Source organism: Sus scrofa, unplaced genomic scaffold (genome assembly GCF_000003025.6).
Source record: "Sus scrofa isolate TJ Tabasco breed Duroc unplaced genomic scaffold, Sscrofa11.1 Contig344, whole genome shotgun sequence".
In the NCBI taxonomy this organism is placed as follows: Eukaryota; Metazoa; Chordata; class Mammalia; order Artiodactyla; family Suidae; genus Sus; species Sus scrofa.
This window is the reverse complement of record NW_018085183.1, coordinates 25,769-48,789: the sequence shown is the minus strand read 5'-3', so window position 1 is coordinate 48,789 and position 23,021 is coordinate 25,769. Positions and strand designations below refer to the sequence as shown.

Here is a 23,021-nt window from a genome sequence, read left to right as displayed (position 1 = left end):
TTTCATTTACCTTTCTCTAATAATTAGTGCTGTTGAGCATCTTTTCATGTGCTTTTTGGCCATCTGTCTGTCTTCTTTGGAGAAATGACTGTTTAGATCTTCTGACCAATGTTTAATTGGGTTGCTTGTTTATTTGATATAAAGATGTGTGAGATGTTTATATATTTTGGAGCTTAATCACCTTTTGGTCACGTTGTTTGCAAATATTTTCTGCCATTCTGCGGGTTGTCTTTTAATTTGGTAATGGCTTGCTTTGCTGTGCCAAGACTTTTAGGTTTAACTAGGTCCCATTTGTTTGTTTTTATTTTCATTGTCTAGGAGGAAGACAAAGAAAAGATATTGTTGAGATTTATGTCAAAGAGTGTTCCACCTATGTTTTTCTCCAGGACTTTTATAGTATCTGGTCTAATATTTAGGCATTTAATCCATTTTGAGTTTAATTTTTGTGAACAGTTTTAGAGGGTGTTCTAATTTCATTCTTTTACATGTAGCTGTCTAGTTTTCCCAGCACCGCTAATTGAAGAGACCATATCGTTTGAAGTCAGGGAGCCTGAATCCCTTCAGATTCGTTTTTCTTTATCAAGATTGCTTTGGTTATTCAGAGATCTTGAGTTTTTTAATGACAGTTTGTCTTTTCTGTTTTTACATCCTCACTGTGGTGACTGGAGCAGAAACTGGAAACTAAGCAAAGAAATTTTATTTCTGTATACATATTTTCCTTTAATAGCCCCCAACAAGACGTTTTCATTTTCTCTCCCTGACCCTGTCCACCAGTTATGTTAGCTTATACACATACTGCTATAGCAACATATATAAATATGTATGACACATTTATACACACATACAGACATTCTAAAGCACTGTAAAGGTACAGACTATGCTTTAGCACAATTGGGGCCCTCAGATATATCACTTAAAATGATCACTGGTTTGCTTTACACAAGACTTTCAGTGGGCTTGGTGTGGCCATCAGTCCCCAGTTCCAGAGAGAAGGTAGGAGGACAAAATGGGACAGTATCTTCAGAGTGAGGTCAGAACACTTTTTTGGAGATCACGAAGGAATAGAAACAGGAGGTACAGGCTGAGCATGAGATGGCATCTCGGAGTCACCTCTCACCACATGGATTCAAATAACTCAGGTGCTGCAGTGTAGACTGATGCCCAGCCTGATTGTGACTCAGCTGTGCTGGCCCCCAGTTAGGTCGTAGGGCCCAGGCCACACTGTCCAGCAGGGCACTGCTGCTCAGTCCTGTGCTTTTAGATCTGCCCAGGAGCTCCAGTGTCGGGACCTCATGTCCCATTCCTAGGAGGCAGGCCCTCCTCCCCCCGAGTTGACCTGCTGAGGATGGGTGCTGAGGTGAGAAATGTGCTGTTGCTGGTTCCCATGCCTTAGGCGTGTTCAGAAGCAGTGTCACGAGGTCCTCTACAAGCTATGCATGTTTTGCTTAGCGCTGGGCCAAGTGGGCCAGGTTATTCCGCAACTGCGGCTAGTTATGCCACAAGTACAGGGAAGGCCCTCTGCCTTTCGCCCTGCCCCACCAGGCTACATCTCTGACTTCTTTCATCAGGTGTAGAGGAGGGGACCCTGGTCCTCCTCAGCAGACAGGGAGCTGTGCAAAAGGCGGGCAGGCCCATCCTTCCTGCTGTTTTGAGTGGCTTCGAGTCTTGTATGGCTCCTGAAAGGCAAGGGTCACGGGACTGGAGTGCATGGCAGAGCCCTTAGGGATTTCACCTGGAGACCAAAATAACACAAAGTAAGAGCCCATTATCAGGCCCTGCTGGTGGCTGACTGAGGCTGGAGAGAGAGCTGAGTGGCGACAGCTCCTGAGGCTGGAGAGAGAGCTGAGTGCTGACATGAGCCAGGAGCACAGTGAGAGGCTGTTAAGACGATGAGCTAAGGGGATGTGCTGAGGTCTGGAGGAGCGCCTGGTGCCACAGGTCAGAGGAAAAGCTTCCCACCGCCTCCTGTGGCGATACCTCTGCTCAAAGCCACTGCACATCAGGTGGCTGGATGCTATGCTCCCCCTTCAGGGACCAGGTCACTCTCCAATTCACTTTGGAGAAAAAGGATGGCTTTTGTGATCTCCCAGGACAAGACGTGCTTGGTATGAAACATGCACATGTACAAACAGCCTGTTGTAGGAAGAAGAGGACAGGGAGGTCCTCCTATTCAGTTTTTGTTTCATTTACTTGATGAGAAAAGGGGCGGGGGGGCGAGTCAGCATCATCTAAGTCTAGTCCCACCTCCTACAGATGAGGGGCAGCAGGATCACCGAGACTGGGGCCAGCCAAAGCCACACAGCCAGTTAGTGACAAGCCTGGAATTAGAAACCAGGCTTTGGGCCCTTCCCAATGCCTAGGGGAAGTAGAGAGGAATTCTAAACTGGGGAGCCAGCAGTAAGAGATGCAGTTGGGTTACCTTTGCTGGGACAGGAATAAGGCTTTATGGAGGCAATCTTGTAAGTGTTCTTCTAAAGAGGCTCAGGAAAGAAAGGAATTCATCAGAGAAAAACAAAAGGAATTATCAAAAAAAAAAAAAAAAAGATAAATCATGGCCCAACCCATTTTCATACTGTAGGGTCACCATTCTCTTAGATTATAATTTAGGAACATTCCTAGGAATGCGCTCAATTGCTTATGGCAAAGCTTTAAAGTCCATGGTAAAAGATTTAGTTTCTGTTTTTTAAGCCATTTCTACACCTCAAGTTTTTCTTCAAAGTGGTTGCTAGGCAGTGTGTTAGTGTTTCAAATAAACAGAGAAATGAGCTCTTTCCCTTTAAGGTTCAGTTTTTACTTATTACCAAATTCTCCTTTAGATCAACAGGCCCAATGACCTTCTTTCATGTTGTTGCTTAAAGAAAAAGATAAGTCAAAATCAAATTGCTATTCTTAACCCAGTGGTATGCAGTGAAATCAACTAATTAGGCTGCATCTTACTGTTATTTTCCCCTATATTTGTATAGGAAAGCCCAGAGCATATGACGGGCTTCAGGACCCCTTTACTGGAAGCTCATCAGAAGCAGACCCTATGACCTCTGGCCTTGACAATCAACTGAACCACATTTGTCCTTGGCACAATGGAGAGAGAACTGGAATCAAGAGAGAAGATGATGACAGAGTGAGAGTGAGCCACGAGGTAGAGAAGGTTAATTGGGGTGGGAGGCTGATGGGGACAGAGATAGAGGGATGCTCGTTGAGGCCCTGTGCTCCCACTAGTGGACCAGTAATCTCCTGGAAGGTCAGAGCAGTTCAGGGATTACCTGCAGACTCTGATGACAGCTGGTGATGGGTTTGGGATGAGCTCTATGGCTCTGACTGGTCTAGTAGTTTCCTTACCTCCAAGTTAGTCCTTGCCTTCTTCAAAACATCATGAGTCCTGGTCACTGAAACAACAAAACGGCCCCCAAAGGCAGCAGTTACCAGCAGGGCATTGCCTTGGGTATATGTTCTAAAGGCCGTCCTTTCTGGACACTCGGCTCGGGTCCCCTAAGGTGTCAGTGATATTAGTCTGGAGTTTGTCCCCCACGCCCTCCCTCTGCCTCCCTGATTGCTGATGGCACAGGAGGTTCAGGAATGTCACATCAGTCTCCCCTGTCCCTGAGCCTCTCTGGTCACTGTCCATCCACCGCGCAAGTGGGGAATCTGCCCACCCTCCATTTCCTGTCGCATTCCCCGGCTGGGGGTTACCCACACTGGCTGAAGATGAACTGCTCCATGCTCTCCTTCTGCTGGTTGGCAGTCTTTAGACGCTCGGTCGTGCTTTGAAGTAGACTCTCCTGTTTGGATAGTTTGGTTTTCAGTTCCAGAAGCTCCCTTTTCACGGACTCTCCCTGGGGAGAAAAAGACTGTCAATGGTCAGAAGGCCTAAAGCACCCTGTGCCTTGTGGCTCTTTACAACCCCAAACAGGATTTTACAATTTTTCCAACTATTTCTGGACTGGGTTCCCCTCATTAAAGCCCTCCAGGTGATGATGGCTCTGAACGGGCCGTTAGGTGGGAACACTGAGGACCTGGCAGCCCCGGTGCAGCTTAGCACAGACGACGCTCCTGTTGTTGCAGAGAATCTGACTCCAGGCCACACGGACATTCCCGGCTATGAACAAGAGCTCAGATTTGGTGCTGACATAGTTAACTCACTTTGGCATCCCAAGTAAGACTTGGCTACTTTAGGAGTATTATGTCTGGGGAGACAGAGCTGGCTGAGAGAGTCAGCAAGTTTGTACATGTTTGGGCCAGCCTTAAGATGGCAAAACAACCCCTTCTATGAAATTAGCATCGTTGGGTCCCCTAAGGTGTCAGTGATATTAGTCTGGAGTTTACACCCTTTTGCAGGGATCCTGAAAGCTGTGTATCCGAGATCACCAACCAGAGAGCCAGCCTGAGATATGAAAGCCCCTGGGGGAGGCGGACTCTCCCTAGGACTGACCCAGAGAAGCTGATTTAAGTGATTTTTCTGGGATTCCAGTGGGTGGCTAAAAGAGGCCAGTTGACTTCTGGTGACATTCTGTGATCCTGCCTGACTATGTGGACCTGGGGGTAAGGTGGGGATGGGAAAGGAAGTATTGATGTTTCAACATGGCCAAGAACTTCAGCTCAGCTAAACTTTGGAAAAGTGAAGAAACCAAAGGTTTATGGGTTACCCGGGCTCTCATGTCTGCCTATTCCATATCTTTTCCTTTTTCTCTTTGATTACTTATTTGAGGGGTTGTGGGTGGGAGGCGAAGAGATACAGTCAGAGATAGACTGAAATCGGCCATCATGGGGAAGTCTCCCTCCAGGGACACTCCCATCAGCTCCCTCTGTCCCAACTGACCATTTGGCTCCCAAACTTCAGGATGTGCAGACCAAGGAGGCAGAAGGATATCTGGGGGCAGGACCTGTAGACGATGCTGGTTTCTTACCACTTTGCCAGCCAGTGCAGGGCCTTGGGAGCTTGGCAAGGCTGCTCGCCAGAACATGGTGAGGAGGGAGGTCGACTCCTCCAGCCGCTGGTGCAGAGTGTTGGTGCTGCTCAGGAGCTCATGGACACCTTTGCTGCCCATCTCCTGGGAAAAGGGGGAGGTAGCCATGGGTATCCCTGGGGCTGAGAAATCACTTCTTTTTTCCTGAGCATAAGCCTCAGCTTCTTTTGTGAGTGAGGCGCAGACGTGGTCTACTTGACCCTGTGAAATCCGTTTTTTAGCCCAGAAAGTGAGCTACTCTGATCTCAGCAGGAACCTCCTATGGCAGGAATTCATTTGATTCCAGCTTCCCCCATACTCTTTAACTTCTAGCCCTGCTTTGTGCTTTAGAATCTGAGGTCCTTAGTTTTTGCACTGGCCCCATCTTGCCCTTCCCTAAATCACAGCTTATGCATCAGATGAGCTGCACTGTTTGTAGGACTGAGGTGCCACTCCCTTTGTCTGGTATTTCTACTCCCCAAAGAACTTATGCACCCCCTGTGGACCTGTTACTTTCCCTGCTTGGGATAACAGCTGACTCTGGGTTCATGCTGTCACTCCCACAGCACGTCTGATATCACGCCTGCCCATATGGATTCAAATTCTCAATTTCTATCCAACTGACATTTTTTTTTTCTTTTCTGCCTACAGATGGTCATGTGCAAGCATGGCTTCAGTAGATAATAAGCAAATAAAAGGTACTCAGTACAGCACCACATGTATGTTGACACTTAACATGCTCTACTGATGAGGATGGCAATGAGGATGGCAATGCTGTAAAAGCTTTTCTGTGGTTCTGAGGGGGATATATCAAGTCAGCTACATATAGAACAGAGCAGAGCTTATAGTGAACTTAGCAGATGAAAATGGAAGATTGGAGCTGGCTTGGAGATCTGGAGCATGAAAAGAAATAGCAGGAGAAGGAGCTAAAATCAGAAGAAGAAAGGCCCTGAGGAAAAAGGTGCACCTGAGAGCTATGATATGATTACCTCTGGGCCTGGAGCTTCAAGGCCAGGAAAGTTGCAGGTTGATCTCATGAGAGATGCTATCTTCTTGACCAGCAGTCTGCTCTCCTCAATCTGCTGTCTTAGGGCACTGTAGTCATCAATGTGTCCAATGACATGGCGGCCATGCTTATTGGCAAAGCAGCCGTCAGTAGCATCACCTTCCAGCTTGGGAGGGTGAGGGTTCTTCTTCACTGGAGAAGCATCCAAACCCAGCTCTGAGGAATAATACCACAACACAACAGAATCCACTGTTATTCATAAGCATATTCTCAGTTCAATCCAAAAAGGACATCAAGTAGTGAGAGAGGCCAGAAACAAGAAATCTTGACAGTCTTGGAAAGCACAAGTGTGAAGTCCATAGATACTCTGGGTTTTATATTCTATAATCTTTCTTATATCACCTCATGATGATAGATTGCCAGGAGGCAGCTTTTATCCTTATCGACCAATAAAATATTCAGGGCAGATATTATTAATAAAAACTTTTAAATTTGGGGGTTGAGAAGGCCCAGACAAGGAAATTAAGTTGGATAGAGAGCACTTTTAAGAAGGCAGAGATTATAGTGCAATGAGGCAGTACCAGAGCAATAGGAAAGCCATAGGAGAAAGAAAAATGACAAAAAAAGGCAGCCACAGAAGGTGCAATAAGTAGGGCTAAGGGCCTTGGGACATGCAGAAAAAACTCTCTAAATTCAGATAATGTACATATAGAGAGCCAACTATTAGTTGCATCAATAACTTTCCATCACTAGACCCTGAGCCCTGTAGTTGCGCTGTTTACCATTTGTCCTATTGAAGGTTGTGGTCTCTGAGCCAGGAGGAGCAGAAGAAGAGCTGGGGAAGACCAGAGCTGGAGAATTCATGCCCACATCCCGAACTGGAGGGGAGGCAACTGAATCTAGCAAGTAAAGATAATCACAGCTTTAGGAACCCTGGAAAATGCTGCTCCCCAAACGCATGCACAGCTTAGGCTTTGCCATTGGAAATCTAAGGTAACATCGTGCTCTTCTTACCTAATCGTCATCCATGTACCCACAGTCAAAACCAATGGCAAATAAATCACTTATTTTGCAAAAGTAAGATGTTCCTATAATTGAAGGGTGTTCCATGAGAAAGTGACTTCCAGTTTGAAAAATGATTAGGTATGTTTTTCTAACCCCAGATTTGAATATAATTTTGTATGTGGTATGTCTTTTACCATGCTTTATAACTAAATAGAAATATACCTAGATATATACACTATGTATATATATATATATATATATATATATAAATATTTCATCAAAGAATGAATGGGTTTATGTGTGATTAAACTCAGCACTCTAATCTCCATTTTGATGAGTGAAATATAGAGTAGTATGAGAAGAATAGGAGATAGAAGCCCTGGTAAGTTTGAGATGCCCTAATGGAGCCCAGGCAGCAAACCTCCAGGGAGGAATTGGAAAATCCCACCAGGAGACTGAAATAATCCTGGTCAAGCTAATGTGGCTTAGAGCCTGCTTTCCAGCTCAGGTCTCATGCTGGAGGAGAAGGAGGAGTGACTGGGCCAATGGGGCTGAGTCCTGGCTGGTGTCGTGGGGAGGCAGTCAGAAGGGAAAGCCTGGTTAGAGGAAAGATGAGCAGTACTGAGACAGAGCATAGTGAGGTGGAAGGAACAGAGACTGGAAATCAAAACTTCTGCTTTGAATTCTGGGTTGGCCTCTAACTCCAGGAAACTTAGAATGTCTTTTAATTGTCTCAATGCTGAAGTTTTCTCATGTGAAATACAGAGGCAATAAAACCTGTCCTATCTCTGATGAAATTATTTGAAAAAGCACTTGAAAACGTGGTGAATGTTAAAGCACCCTGCACACATAAGGAATAGACATTAGGGAGAGGAGAGAAGATGACAGAGTCAAAGAACTTGAGCTTGCCTCCTCTCAAAAAAACACCAAATCACAACTAACTGCTGAACGCCTGGATCGTACAAAAAAAGATATCCTACATCCAAAGCCAAAAAAGAAGCCACAAAGAGTCAGTAGGAGGGGCAATTTCACAATAGCAAATCTCATACCATGTGGGTGCACCACAAACTGGCAAATAATTATATTGCAGAGATTCTCCCACAGTAGTGAGAGGTCTGAGCTCCACACCAGACTGCCCAGCCTTGGGGTCTGGCATTGGGAAGAAGAGCTACCAGAGGCCTTGGCTTTGAAGGCCGGTGGGGCTTGAGTGTGGGAGCACCACAGGACTGAGGCAAACAGAAACTCCACCCTTGGAGGACACACACAAGTTTTATGTGCACTGGGAACCAGGGCACAACTATGACTCCACAGGAGCTTGGGCAGGACCTACCTGCTGGTCTTGGTGTGTCTCCTGGGGAGTTGGGGGGTGGCTGTGGCTCACTGTGGGGGCAGGATACTGGTGGCAGAGGCACCAGGAAATGTTCATCAGTGTGAGTTCTCCCAGCGGTCATCATGTAGCACCAAGACCTGGTCCCACCCAATAGCCTGCAGACTTCAGTTTTGGGACCTCTGAGGACCAAAAGCCAACAGGGTGGGAACACAGACCCACCCAGCAGCAGACAGCTGCCTAAAGTTATCTTGAGCCCATAGCTGACTCTAAACACACCACTTGACACAGCTCTGGCCATCAGAGGGAAAAGATCCAGTTCCCCCCACTGGTGGGTAGGCAAAAGTCCTCCCACTATACTGCCTGCACAAGCCCTTAGACCAACCTCACCCACCATGAGACAGACACAAGAAGGAGAATTACAGTCCTGCAGCCTGCAGAATGGAGACCACAAATGCAGAAAGTTAGAAACAATAAAATGGTAGAGAAATACATTCCAGCAGAAGGAACAAGATACCCCCCAGGAAAACCACTAATTGAAGTGGAAGTGGGCAGTCTGCCTGAAAGAGAATTCAGAGTAATGATGATCAAAGATCTCAGAAAGACAAAGGAGGCAGAGACCAAGAAGATGCATGAAATATTTAACAAAGAACTAGAAGATTTAAAGAACAGAGAGGTGCAAATACATTAACTGAAACAAAAAATCAATAACCGAATAAATGAGGCCTAAAAACTAAAAAGTGAGCCTGAAGACAGATTGGTGCAAATCACTGCCATGGAGCAGAATGAAGAAAAGAAAGAGCATGAAAAGAAATAAGAACAATCTAAGAGAACTTTGGTACATGTTTCAGTGCAGAACATTCACACCATGGGGGTCACAGAAGGAGAAGAGAGAAAGGGCTGTAGACTATATTTGAAGAGATAACAGAAAACTTCGCTAACATTGGAAAGGAACCACAAGTCCAGGAAGCACACAGAGTCTTAAAATATGGGATAAACCCAGGGAGGAACATTGCTGAGACAGATATTAATCTGACAAAACTTAAAGACAAAAGAAAATATTAAAATCAACAAGAGTGTGTATATCTATGTGTAACTGAATCACTTTGCTGTAGAGCAGAAATTAACACAACATTGTATATCAATTATACACCAATAAAAATAAAAGCAACACAGGAAAAGCAGTGAATAACATGCAAAGGAATCCCCATAAGTTATCTATCAGCTGATTTTTAAGCAGAAACTCTGCAGGCCAGAAATGAGTGGCATGATATGTTTATCAAGTGACGAAAGGGGAAAAGCTACAGCCATGAACTCTACCCAGCAAGCCTCTCATTCATATTCAATAGTGAAATCAAAAGCTTTACAGGAGTACCCTGGTGGCCTATTGGTTAAGCATCTGGCATTGCCACTGCTGTAGCTCATGTCACTGCTGTGGCGTGGGTGTGATCCCTGGCCCAGGAACTTCCAGATGCCACAGGCACAGCCAAAAAAAAAATAGTTTTACAGACAAGCAAAAGCTAAGAGGTTTCAGCACCACCAAACTAGCTTTACAACAAATGCTAAAGGAACTCCTGTAGGGGGAAAAGAAAAGGCCATGAGTAGAAACTAGAATATGATAGATGAGAAAGCTCACTCGTAAAAGGCAAACACATAGTGAAGGTAGGAAATCATCTACGCACAAATATGATATCAAACTGGAAATCGTCCAAAGAGGAGAGTACAAATGTAGGATATTGAAAATGCATTTGAAATTGAGGGACAAGTAATTTAAAACAATCGTGTAATATGTACACACACACACACACACACACACACACACACACACACACACACGTACATAGAGAGAGAGAGACAGAGAAGGGAGACTGCTATATCAAAACCATGCAGTAACCACAAACAAATCTATACTAGATGCACACACATGCACAAAAGGAAAAGCAATCCAAACACAACACTGAAAATAGTTATTGAAGAAGAGAAGAAACCAAGAGGAAGAAAAGAAAAAAGGCCTATGAAACAAACCCAAAGCAATTTAAAAAGTGGCAAGAAAAGTATAGATATCTTTAATTCCCTTAAATATAAATTGATTAAATGCTCCAACCAAAAGATACAGATTGGTTGAATGGATGCAAAAACAAGAACTATATATATGCTGTCTAAAACAGACCCCCTTAGATCTAAGGACACATACAGACTGAAAGTGAAGGGTAGAAAAAGGTAATTCATGCACATGGAAACCAAAAGAAATCTGGGGAGTTCCCATCATGGCTCAGCAGTAATGAACCTGACTAGTATATCCATGAGGATGTTGATTTGATCCCTGGCCTCACTCAGTGGGTTAAGGATCCAGTGTTGCTGTGAACTGTGGTATAGGTCACAGACATGCTCAGATCCCTCGTTGCTGTTGCTGTGGTGTAGGCTGGTAGCTGCAGTTCCGATTTGAACCCTAGACTGGGAACATCCATATGCTGTGGGTGCAGCCCTAAAAAAAAAGAACAAAGAAATCTGGAGTAGCAATACTCTCATTAGACAAATAGACTTTAGAATAAAGATGGTTAAAAAAAGCAAAGAAGGATGCTACATATGACAATTCAATGATCAAAGGATCAATCCAAGAAGAAGTATAACAATATATATATATATATAGGTCTTTTTTAGGACCACACCCACAGCATACGGAAGTTCCCAGCCTAGGGGTCTAATCACAGCTGTTGCTGCCAGCCTACACCAGAGCCACAGCAATGCCAGATCCGAGCTGCGTCTGTGACCTACACCATGGCTCATGGCAATGCTGGATCCTTAACCCTCAGAGTGGGGCCAGGGATCAAACCTGCAACCTCATGCTTCCTAGTCGGATTCATCTCCTCTGTGCCATGACAGGAACTCCAACAATTATAAATATTGCACCCAACACAGGAGCACTTCAATATATAAGGCAAATGCTAACACCTGTAAAAGGAGAAACTGACAGTGGACGATTAACACGATAATAGTGGACGATTAACTCTCCACTTACACCAATGGAAAAATCAGCTAGACAGAAAATCATAAGGAAACACAGGCCTTAAAAGACACATTATACCACAGCAGTCAGAGAAGAAAAAGAAATAAAAGGAATCCAAATGGAAAAGAAGATGTAAAACTGTCATTGTTTGCAGACGGCATGATACTATACATAGAAAATACTAAAGATACTACTAGAAAACTACTAGAGCACATCGATGAATTTGATAAAATTTCAGGATTCAAAATTAATACACAGAAATCTCTTGCATTTCTTTTTTTTTGGTAACAAAAAGAAATCTCTTGCATTTCTGTTTTTTTTTTTTTTTTTTTTAAAGTTTTTTTTTTTTTTTTTTTTGTCTTTTGCCATTTGTTGGGCCGCTCCTGCGGCATATGGAGGTTCCCAGGCTAGGGGTCTAATCGAAGCTGTTGACACCAGCCTACGCCAGAGCCACAGTAACACGGGATCCGAGCCGCGTCTGCGACCTACACCACAGCTCACGGCAACGCCGGATCGTTAACCCACTGAGCAAGGGCAGGGATCGAACCCGCAACCTCATGGTTCCTAGTCGGATTCGTTAACCACTGCGCCACGACGGGAACTCCCTCTTGCATTTCTATATACTACCAACAAAAGATCAGAGAGAGGAGTTAAGGAAATAGTCCCACTTACCATCACATCAAAGGGTATCAAAAACCTAGGAGTAAAACTGCATAACGAGGCAACAGATCTGTACTCTGAAAACTGTAAGACACTGATGTTGGAAAGCAGTGACACAAACAGGTGGAAAGATATACCGTGTTCTTGGACTGGAAGAATCAACATTATCAAAATGACCATACTACCCTAGGCAATTTATAGATTCAGTGCAATTCCTATCAAACTACCAATGGCATTTTTCACAGAAATAGAACAAATATTTTAGAAATTTTTATGGAAACACAAAGACCTCAAATAGCCAAAGCGATCTTGAGAAAGAAAAACAGCTGGAGGAATCAGGCTCACGGACTTCATACTTCACTACAAAACTAGAGTCATCAAAACAGTATGGTATGGGCACAAAAACCGAAATATAGATCAGTAGAACAGCATAGAAAGACAAGAACTAAACCCAGGCACCTGTGGTTAATTAGTCTATGACAAAGGAGGCAAGAATATATAAGGGAGAAAAGACAGTCTCTTCAGTAAGTGGTGCTGAGACAACTAGACAGCTACATGTAGAAGAACGAAATCTAACATCATACACAAAAATAAATTCAAAATGGATTAAAGACCTAAAAATAAGACTGGATACTATAAAACTCCTAGAGGAAAACATAGCCAGAGTACTCTTTGACATAACCTCAGCAATATCTTTTTTGGTCTACTTCCTAGAGTAATAAAGATAAAAACAAAAAACAAACAAATGGGACCTAATCGAACTTGAAATCTTTTGCACAGCAAAGAAAACTCTAAACAAAACAAAAAGACAACCCACAGAATGGGAGAAAATATTTGCAAATGAAGTGACCAATAAGGGATTAATCTCTTAAATATACAAACATCTCATACAGCTTTATGCAAAAAAAAAAAAAAAAAAACCCCAAACGACCCAATTAAAAATTGATCAGAAGATCTTAACAGACATTCTTCCAAAGAAGACAGACAGTGGCCAAAAAAATACATGAAAAGATTCTCAACATGACTAATTATCAGAGAATTGCAAGTCAAAACTACACTGAGGTATTACCTCACACCAGTCAGAATGGCCACCATCAAAAAGTCTACAGACAATAAATGCTGGAGAAGGTGTGGAGAATAGGGAACACTCCTACACTGTTGGTGTGAATACAAGCTGCTACAACCACTATGGAGAATAGTATGGAAGTTCCTTAAAAAACTAATAAAGAACTCTCATATGACCCAGAAATCGCATTCCTGGGCACATATCCAGAGAAAACCATAATTCAAAAGGATACTTGCAACCCAGTGTTCATCACAGCCCTGTTTACAACAGCCAAGATATGGAAGCAACCTAAATGTCCTTTAAGAAAGGATTAGATAAAGAAGTTATGGTACATATATACAATGGAATGTTACTTAGTCATAAAAAGCATCACATAATGCCTTTTGTAGCAATATGTATGGACCTAGACATTCCCATACTAAGTCAGAGAAAGACAGGTATCATATAAGATCACTAACATGTGGAATCTAATAAAAATAATAATACAAAAGGACTTACAAAACAGAAACAGGCTCAAAGATTTTGAAACCAAATGTATGGTTACCAAAGGGCAAATTTGGGGAGGGGGGGAGTGATAAATTAGGGAGTTGGGATTGACATATAGATACTACTGTATATAGAATAGGTAAGTACTGAGCTACTGTGTAGCATAGAGAAATCTACACAATACTTGGAGTACTGAGTATTCCTATATGGGAAAAGAACTGAAAAGGAATGGATCTATGTAAATGCATAACTGATTGACTTTGCTGTACACCTGAAACTAATGCAACTTTGTAAGTCAACTATACTCCAATAAAATTTATTTTAGAAAGGTGAATAGCAAAAAATGGGCATAAGAGCTAAACAGACATTTCTCCAAAGAAGACGTACAGATGGCCACATGCACATGAAAAAATGCTCAACTTCGCTAATTATTAGAGAATTTCAAATGAAGACTACAGTGGGGTACCACCTCACACCAGCCAGAATGGCCATCATCGAAAGTCTACAAACAATGAATGCTGGAGAAGGGGTGGAGAATAGGGAATCTCCTACACTGTTGGTGGGAAGGTAAACTGGCACAGCCACTACGGAGACCAGTGTAGAGACTTCTTAAAAAACTAAAAATTGAACTACCATAGGATACAGCAATCTCACTCCTGGGCAAATATCGGGAGAAAGCCATAATTTGAAAAGATACATGCATCCCCAACATTCACTGTAGCACTATTTACCATAGCCAAAATATGGAAGCAACCTAAATGTCCATCAACAGAGAAATGGCTAACGAAGATGTAGTGTATCTTCTAAGGTACACTGGAATATTACTCAGCCATAAAAAAGGATGAAATAATGCCATTTGCAGCAATATGGATAGACCTAAGTTTATGATACTAAATGAAGTCAGGCAGAGAAAGATAAATACCGTATGATATCCCATATGTGGAATCTAAAAAAAATTATACAAATGAACATATTTACAAAATGGAAAACAAACTTATGGTTACAAAAGGGGACAGGTGGAGGAGGGATAAACTAGGAGTTTGGGTTTAACATATACACACTACTGTATATAAAATAGATAATCAACAAGGACATACTGTATAGCACAAGGAAGTCTACTCAATATTCTGTAATAACCAGTATGGGAAAATAATCTGAAAAGGAGTGGACATGTGTATATGTATAACTGATTCACTTTGCTGTATGCCTGAAACGAATACAACATTGCAAATCAAGTATACTTCAATATAAAATAAAAATTAAAAAATTTTAAAGGAATAGCCATTAAAATATGCAGCTGTTAATTGTTGAGCACTTTTTTAAAAATTAAATATACTCGATTTACAATATTGTGCCAATTCCTGCTATGACCCAGTCGTATGTATATATACATTCCCTTTCTTGTATTTTTACTGTATCAGGCACCTGTAAATTATTTCATTTAATGTTCCACATATATACAACTATGCACAGTATATATTATTACTGTCTTCATCATTTAGATGAGGGAACTAAGGCTTAAATACCTGAGGAGATCAAACACTTTGCCCAAGTAGCAAACTCAGAATCTGGAGCCAGATCTGCCCCTAAATCCTGTGCTCTTACTCAAGGCACTGTTCTAAGGCATCTCTGATTTCACCCTGACCTTAAGGAGTGTGGAAGAAGCAAGACTGTCCCTTCCATGACAGACATCCTGGGGACCTCCCCACTGGCTGAGGGCTTCCTGATTCCCTTTTCCTTCCTACCTTGGAAGAGTGGCTGCTTGCTTCCAGAGTCAGTGTTGGCAGGGAAGTTCTGGTTGACGGAGGAGAGGCTGAGGCTGGCTTTCCTGGAGCCAGCCACCATCCAACTGCTGTTCAAGCTGCAGTCACAGGCAGTTGTTTCCCTGAATGCTCTGCTCCAGCTGGCCTCTCAAAGCTCGGATCTCTGCCACCAGGTGGCTCAAGTCACTGCTTAAAGTGATTGGTGACAGGCATCCCAGGTGTAAGCTGAAAGGAGGGAGGAAGGGTCTGTTTGCATTGATCCCGGTATTTCCAGGCATTTGTCATAACACTCCCATGTCATTCCTTTCTGCCAGGGACCCCACTGTAATCTCAGGGTCCCAAGCAACACACCTGTGACAGAGATGTCTCTCTCCTGGGCAGGGCCTGGCATACACTGAGGTAGCACACACTCCAGTCTGGACCTTTCCCTGAGGCTCAGATGACCCTTGTGTATCAGGGAGGCATGCGATTGGCAAATGAAGTCAAACCTGGTATTCCATCTCCTTGTTAACCCTAGTCCTGCAGGCTAGAGAGCAGGGTCTTCAAGACAGGAGGTCAGAACTGAACTCAAGAAGGGCCGAGGCTGAGGGAGGAGGAGATATGATGACTTCCACACTCAGGGATCAAAGAGGGGAGGAGGAAGACGCCATCAGCTCTTTAGGCAGCAGGTAAGAATGGGAGTGGGGTACCAAAGACCAGAGGTCATGACTAATCTGACTTCTCAGCATCTTGTTTTTTTATCTCCACTCATGAGCCATGGTCCGTTTCTATATACCGGGGAAGAAAAGATCTAAGAAATATTCTACAAAACCACAGTTTCTCATCTAAAAACTCGGACACCAAATGTATTTTTTTAAGCCAAATGTATTTTAAAAGGTAGAACTTGTTTTGTTTTTTAGTATGGCAAGAGGATGCATATGCCATATTAAACTTGTACCCAGGCGTATCTGGGCCACAAGCCTTAACCAGACACATTAGTACTGCTGCAGTGAACTATGTGAATATTCCCACTAAATGGGATAAACGAAGACTATGAATGCTGTATTGTCTCAGTTCGGTTTTGTCACCCAATGAGCGTAAAAAGATTTGAGTTCTTAGTGGATAATGGAGTTAAGGATAAGGGATTATGGCGCTGTAATGGTGGGAACTTTGAGATGAATCCAAAAAGACCTACTAAAAGGGAGAAAGACATGAAAGGGGAGGGTAGTTCAGGATAAAGTTAGTTTCTAGAGACTAGCCCCAAAGTTCCATGATGCTCCTCCATCTCACTTTTTCTAGAAATCCAAATTCTCACAATGTTGCTGTTGTTTGGCTGCACCTGTGCATGCAGACATTCCCGACCAGGGACTGAACCCGAGCCACAGCAGTGGCAGTGCCGACTCCTTAACTGCTAGGCCACCAAGAGAACTCCTAACAAAGTTTTGCTCATTGGTTAAAACTTCTTTCATCTATCCATTCCCCATTCCCCTTTAACTTCTGATTGCATCTTATATTAGAAACTCATCACTTGATGCCCAGAAGAGTATCACTACACCTATTCAGTAAGTTTCCCTGATTGTAATATCTTCCAACTCCAGTATGTGCAACCTGTCTTACCATCTTAAAATGTGTCCATCATACACATGTTTTACTTGGAATAGACACACTCTTTCCTATTGCCTACTATACAGAATGTAAACTGTCATCCTACTGCGGAGGCCTTCTACATATGGCAGCTCTTCTTTCCACTAACCTGACTTCTCACGCCCTCTGATACAATGCCCTCCTCTAGGCAGGCTGGTCTCCCCCAGAACCGCTACTTCCACAACTTTGTAGGTGAGCTATTCTACAGCCTGCTGTGCTGCTTTAATCCTTCAAGTTAGAACCTGACGTTCACCTTCTCATCAGAAAATTGTAAAACTCATGGAGTTCCCGTCATAGCATAGTGGTTAACGAATCTGACTAGGAACCATGAGGTTGCGGGTTCGATCCCTTGCTCAGTGGGTTAACGATCCGACGTTGCCATGAGCTGGGGTGTAGGTCGCAGACGTGGCTCGGAAACTGCGTTGCTGTGGCTCTGGTGTTCGCCAGTGGCTACAGCTCCGATTCGACTGCTAGCCTGGGAACCTCATATACCATAGGAGTGGCCCTGGAAAAGTAAAAAAAAATGATAAAACTCAATCACATTTTATGAATATTGAAATTTGGCTGAATAGTAAAACTTAATAAACCATATCACTTAAGAACTTTTAAATATATGTATAAAAAAACTTAAGAGTTGAGATGTTCAGGGAGTCAACATCACATCCAAAGCAAGAACTGCTTCAGCAGAATCCTAGACAAATCGTCCCTTTCTATTTCAAGAGGACTGACTCCTTCACAAATCAGCTGTTCCATCACCAGAAGGCTCAGGTGGGAAGGAAAGCCTTCCTTATGCAGATCCTGATTCCATTGCCCTTCATCCTTTGGCCCTTGTTCAGCCTTTGGGAGGGAAGGGATACAAAACACATCAGCTCTTCTCCACCTGACCGTTGAAGCCAGTTCTTATATTCTTTTTTTTTTTTTTTTTTTTGAAGGAGAAAAAGATAGCTTTATTACTTTTCCAGGCAAAGGGTGCCGCAGCAGGCTAATGCCTTAAAGACTGTGCCCCGCAGTTCTTATATTCTTATGATCTTTTCCAAGCCTAAATTATTTTAGTTTCTTCAGCCAGTTTGAGATTTCTGTTCCCTCAACATTGTGGTCCCTGTCTTTATTGTGTCCCTTGTTTGTCAATGTCCCTTTTATAAGATGGTGTCCCACAGTCTAACAATATTTCTACCGTGGTCTCTCCATACGGACAGCACAGCTACACTACAGTGGTCTCAGGTTAAGTTAGCTTTTCTAGCAATCTTGGCCTACAGCTTCCTTGTGTACATGCGTTTCTACCTCACTCTCCCATCCTCAAGCCCATGAGGGGCTACAGAGCCAGGTCTCCCCATCTGGTATATCTACACTGATTTTTTAAACCACAGTCAGGGTGTTTTTTTAAATCTTTGCTAAATTTCATCACACCGGTGTTAGTCCTCTGCTCCAGCCTGCCTGGCTTAACAATGCTTAGAATGCCTTTTCCCACTGGAAGAAGAATGAGGAAGGATCACAAGATTCTCAAATACTAGAGGGAGCAAACGTCTTCAACAAGAGGTTTAAAATTTAAATCCAGGCTGGATATGTGGGTTCTATACTGTTATTTCTATGATTTAATTTTTTTTTTTAATCACTGGGGAAGAGTCATGATGGGAGCAGGTTGCCTGCAATACTGGTTGTATGGGTGGAGAATTCATGACATGCGGTATGTTTTCAGATGATGACATGACCAGGACCGTTCTTTGCACTTCTTTGTGAAAAAAAAAAAAATTATTGCATGATCTGGACTTTCATCCAGGTAGGTGAAATCTGACTCTCATGGCCTATGTTTAAGGCTGTCTAAGCAGATCTTGCTCATGTCACCAAGCCCTGTGCTTTGTGTGTGAGCTCCCCTGTCTTCTTATTGAGATCTCCAGTGACTGAGACAGAACTCTGTAGGTTTCCAGCATCTCCACAGATCCCAAGGTAACGACTTTACCAGGATCCTTAGCAAGAGCAGGAAGCTCACAGGGTGCGGGGAGGAGGAAAAACATACCTTTCAGCCCCTTCTTGGAATTTCCATAAAGTGCCTCGTAGATCTGTAGCTCTGACTGGAGGGACTGGAAGAGCTGGTGTTTCTCTTCACACTGTTGCTGCAAGAGGGCCAGCTTATGCTGCAGCCTGTCAGGAGAGAAGCAAGCCTGCAGAGCTGGTGGGGCCACACCAGGGCGAGAGGCTGTGACCCAACTTTTGCATCACAGAATCTTAGACCTAGGTGTAAACTCAGGGGTCCTGGGGACCATCGCTTTTGTTTTGCAGATGTGGCACCAGAGGCTTGGTGAGGTCAAGTAATTTTGCTTGGAGCTATGCCATTAGCTACCATACTTAGGACACACCACCTGATATTCTTACTGCCTCTACAGTGCTCTTTTCCTGTTGACAAGCAGCTGTAGGGTTTCTGCTAGGGACTAGCCTCACAGCTGGTATGTAAGCTCCCTAGGTTATGATAAGACTAATACCCTAAAACTAACGGGAAGCACAAGAACGTATTCTGTCCACAATGCGGTATGCTGAGGCCCTCTCTACAGGGTTTTGCTCTCTCAGCTTTGGAGTAGAAAAGGCATTCTCAGAGAAGTCCTTCCTTCTGCCCAGTCACATGTAAATCTAGAATAGCAGAGGGGATATTGAGGTTTTCAAAAAGGACTCTTAATTGTCTTGCCAATATCCTTTCTCGGGAGTTCCTGTTGTGGCTCAGCAGTAATAAGCCTGACTAGTATCCATGAGGATGCCGGTTCGATCCCTGGCCTTGCTCAGTGGGTTAAGGACCTGGTGTTGCCATGAGCTGTGGTGTAGGTTGCAGATGTGGCTTGGTTCCCGTGTTGCTGTGGCTGTGGTGTAGGCTGGCAGCTGCAGCTCCAATTCAACCCCTAGCCTGGGAACTTCCCTATGCCAGCAGGTATGGCCCTAAAATGGAACAGCAAAAAAAAAAAAAAAAAAAAAAAAAAAAAAAAAAAATCCCTTCTCCTAAATCTGAAAACAAGGCTGCCTTCCCTATCAATGGGCTCCCTCTAACCTGGAGTCTTTCTCCTGGAGAGACAGTCGTTCCTCCTGGAAATGCAAGATCTCCTGCTGCTTCTCCTTCAAGTCTTCCAAAAGCTGCTGCCGTTCCACCTTCTGGTGCTCCAGCTCCATCTCCAGTTCTTGAAGCCGGGATTGAGAGGTCAACAGAGCCTCCCTCAGGCATTCTGTTTCCTGGGAGTGCTCTGCTGAGCAAAACACAGGAGTATTTATGCTGTAGGGCAAAGTTCAGAAGGAAGATGAGCCCCAACACAGCCATCCTGATAAAGTGAACTAAGAGGAGCTTATGCTGTAGCTTCCGGGGGAGGCAAAGCAAGTGTCTGCTCACTTTACCTACAAATGCCAATGAATGGGGAACTTCTTTCTTGGCAATGCTTTTGATCCTGCTTTTTTTTTTTTTTTTTTTTTGGTCTTTTCATGGCCACACCCACAGCATATGGAGGTTCCCAGGCTAGGAGTCCAGTCAGAGCTGTAGCTGCCAGCTTATGCCACAGCAGTGCCAGATCCAAGCTGCATCTGTGACCTACAGCACAGCTCACGACAACAGGGGATCCTCAACCCACTGAGCGAGGCCAAGAATCAAACCCGAGTCCTCATGGGTACTAGTTGTGTTCGTTAACTGTTGGAGACCACTGAACTGCTGAACTCTGCAGAAAGCAAACTTGGAATGTGCAAAAGCACGATAAGCCAAGGAATGCTCCTGGTGGCAAAAGCCAGATAAGCATGTCTGCCGACCCAGCGTTCTAAAGTGCAGGGTCTCCTGTCAAAATAAAATAAGGGGCTTATATGTTAACTATGTTGTTCTTTAGGCAGCTGCACTACATACACCCTGGATGTATAGGCCTGTGACTTTTATTGCTAGTAGTCTCCCTAAATCTAAGAGATGGCTTAGCCACTCCCCATGCCTATTTTTGCTCACTAATCTAAACAGGTCACTTTCCCTAATAAAAGTCTTGTGGGCTAAAGCCTAGGGGCCTTTGTTCTGTGGAATAGAGTGCCTTCTGGTCCCCCCCTCCTTTTAAAATGCAAAAGAGTCTTGTGTGTTTTTTAGGCCTCACCTTCCCTCTTTCAGGATCTCCTGTTGCCCTGAAGCACAGGACACAGCAGTTGACCACTGAGCTACAAGGGGACTCCCAATCCTCTGATTTAATAGAGCCTGTCTTGCATTTAGAGAAAACATTCTGGTTTCTAATGCTATCTTCTGAGTGCTCACACACCCTCTATGAAATACTCCATTCTTGAGTTTTGCCAAAGATCAACATCAGCAGTACTAGTATATATCATTTTCATCATATTGAAAATCAGGGGTACCTGTTGTCTTGGAACATCTTTCTGATCTTCATGATTCTCAAGGACTATTAATAAGAACTCTGAAAAGAAAGCTCTGGTGCTGTCAGTTGTCTGGGGTGGCATCACCTGGGCCTGGCAGATTGACCTCTTTAAATCTTACTGTAATCTCAGCTGTGAGGACTGTGCTGGTCTTGCCGTGCATACAGTGGTAGTTTAGTAGTTCTGCCTTTTCCCTTATCTATATGGCTTCTGTTATCTTCCTGAGCAATGACCTTTCCTCTGACAATTTTTAGTTATTACGAAAAAAAATTTACTTATTTTTTATTTTACTGAATTTCTTTTTAGGAGTTCCCATTGTGATGCAGCAGAAGCAATTCTGACTAGGAACCATGAGGTTGCAGGTTCTATCCCTGGCCTCGCTCAGTGGGTTAAAGATCCAGTGTTGCCCTGAGCTGTGGTGTAGGTCACAGACACAGCTCGGATCTGGCTTTCTGTGGCTCTGGCGTAGGCAGGCAGCTACAGCTCCTTTTAGACCCCTAGCCTGGGAATTTCCATGTGCCTCTATAAGCCATATGCCATTAAATTAGAAATTTTTTTTTTTGCTTTTTAGAGCCACACCTGCAGCATATTGAGGTGCCCAGGCTAGGAGTCAAATCAGAGCTGCAGCTGCTGGCCACGGCCACAGCCACACAGGATCCAAACTGCGTCTGTGACAAATATCACAGCTCATGGCAATGTGGGATCCTTAACCAACTGAGCGAGGCCAGGGATTGAACATGTGGCCTCATGGACACTAATTGCGTTCATTACCACTAAGCCACAGTGACAACTCCAGAGGGGGCTAATTTAGAGATATCTCTTGATAACTTTATCCTTTCCCACAAGCATTCTTTCATTCTGGGTGTAATCCTCTTAGCCAGTATTCTTTCTGTCTTCTGGCTATTGAACAAATATTTGTAAATAAAAATAAGTTCTAATCAAAAATATATTGGTTTCATTAAGTCAGTTAACACTAAGGTCAGCTGCCCACCAGGCCACACTGAAAATGATGCCCATGTACTGATGCCCAATAAATAGTAAGATTTAAAGAGGTCAGTCTGCCAGGACATATTTGTATCACCTCCAGACACAGTCATGAGAATCAGTGACCTAACAGGAGCCTGAGTGTATGAGTAGGCGGTGGAGAGGGGACATAGGGAGAGCAGACCAGCTCGAGGAGGGACACACAGAGCTGCAACAGAGCTTGGAGAACCCGGAGAGTGTGTCTGGGCCCTTAGGCCCCTTCCTTGCCTGGTTCCAGAGTAGCTGTGGGTGGTGGGCAGGTAGAACAGACACTAAGTGGTGGCCAGTTGGCTAGCTAACGACTGAGTATGTGTGGGGAGGTTTGCCCAGAAGGGGTGGGTTTCCTAGAGCTCCTTGTCCCTGGAGCCCAGGAGCCCAGGAGCCTGAGGGCCCGTGGTTGGGATGTGTCAGGAAGGCATCCTTTGGAGGCTGAGAAGAGCTCTGGGAGTTTGGGTGGTGGGTCTGGGAAGGGCTGTCCTCTCCACCTTGTCTCTTTGCTTCCCCAGAGGGTGATTGACGTGGCCAGGCAAGAAGGGGCCCAACACTGAACACTCGTGGCAGCTATTGACACTCACCTCTGGAAACGTGACCCAGCTGAGCCTGAAGGCTCTGGTTCTCATTGTAGAGCTGAGGTGTGGACTCCAGGCCCGGATTGGAGAAGGTCGAGGGGAATCCCGACCCAGAACATGCAAGAAGGCAGGTTACACAGGTGGGTGAGAGAGGCTCAATGCTGCTGCCCATTCTGCACCT

The 23,021-nt window shown here is 44.0% G+C and overlaps 1 protein-coding gene and 1 long non-coding RNA gene across 14 annotated transcripts in view; one reads left to right on the top strand and one right to left on the bottom strand.

Annotated features, from left to right (window-relative positions):
* Positions 1-685: 685 nt before the first annotated feature.
* On the bottom strand, positions 686-22,972 carry LOC110255218 (myomegalin-like). 6 transcript variants are annotated; one of them, XM_003125807.6, is made up of 11 exons: positions 22,847-22,972; positions 19,915-20,104; positions 18,898-19,022; positions 15,243-15,485; positions 6,729-6,845; positions 5,930-6,162; positions 4,902-5,045; positions 3,692-3,830; positions 3,337-3,383; positions 2,420-2,471; positions 686-1,732 (listed from the first exon to the last, which is right to left on the bottom strand). In XM_003125807.6, exons 4-11 carry the CDS (start codon positions 15,340-15,342, stop codon positions 1,596-1,598), a joined length of 969 nt encoding a protein of 322 aa, XP_003125855.5. In that variant the 5' UTR covers positions 15,343-15,485; positions 18,898-19,022; positions 19,915-20,104; positions 22,847-22,972; the 3' UTR covers positions 686-1,595. The 6 variants fall into 6 exon arrangements, 5 of the variants coding, with proteins under 5 accessions (XP_003125855.5, XP_005653141.2, XP_005653144.2 ...); XM_005653084.3 differs by having other exon boundaries at positions 686-1,676; XR_297339.3 differs by having other exon boundaries at positions 1,598-1,732; positions 2,420-2,480.
* The window catches only part of LOC102164320, a 45,704-nt gene continuing 25,648 nt past the window's right edge, over positions 2,966-23,021 (top strand). For 3 of the 8 annotated variants that reach the window (XR_002341243.1, XR_002341237.1, XR_002341241.1), the window contains exons 1-5: positions 2,966-3,136; positions 4,333-6,939; positions 15,778-15,928; positions 18,580-18,660; positions 22,778-22,980. This is a non-coding gene — a long non-coding RNA (uncharacterized LOC102164320). Of the gene's footprint in view, positions 3,137-4,059; positions 4,151-4,332; positions 6,940-15,777; positions 15,929-18,579; positions 18,661-22,777; positions 22,981-23,021 lie in introns of all 8 variants that reach the window. The other 5 variants (XR_002341239.1, XR_002341240.1, XR_002341238.1 and 2 more) reach the window with 5 other exon arrangements.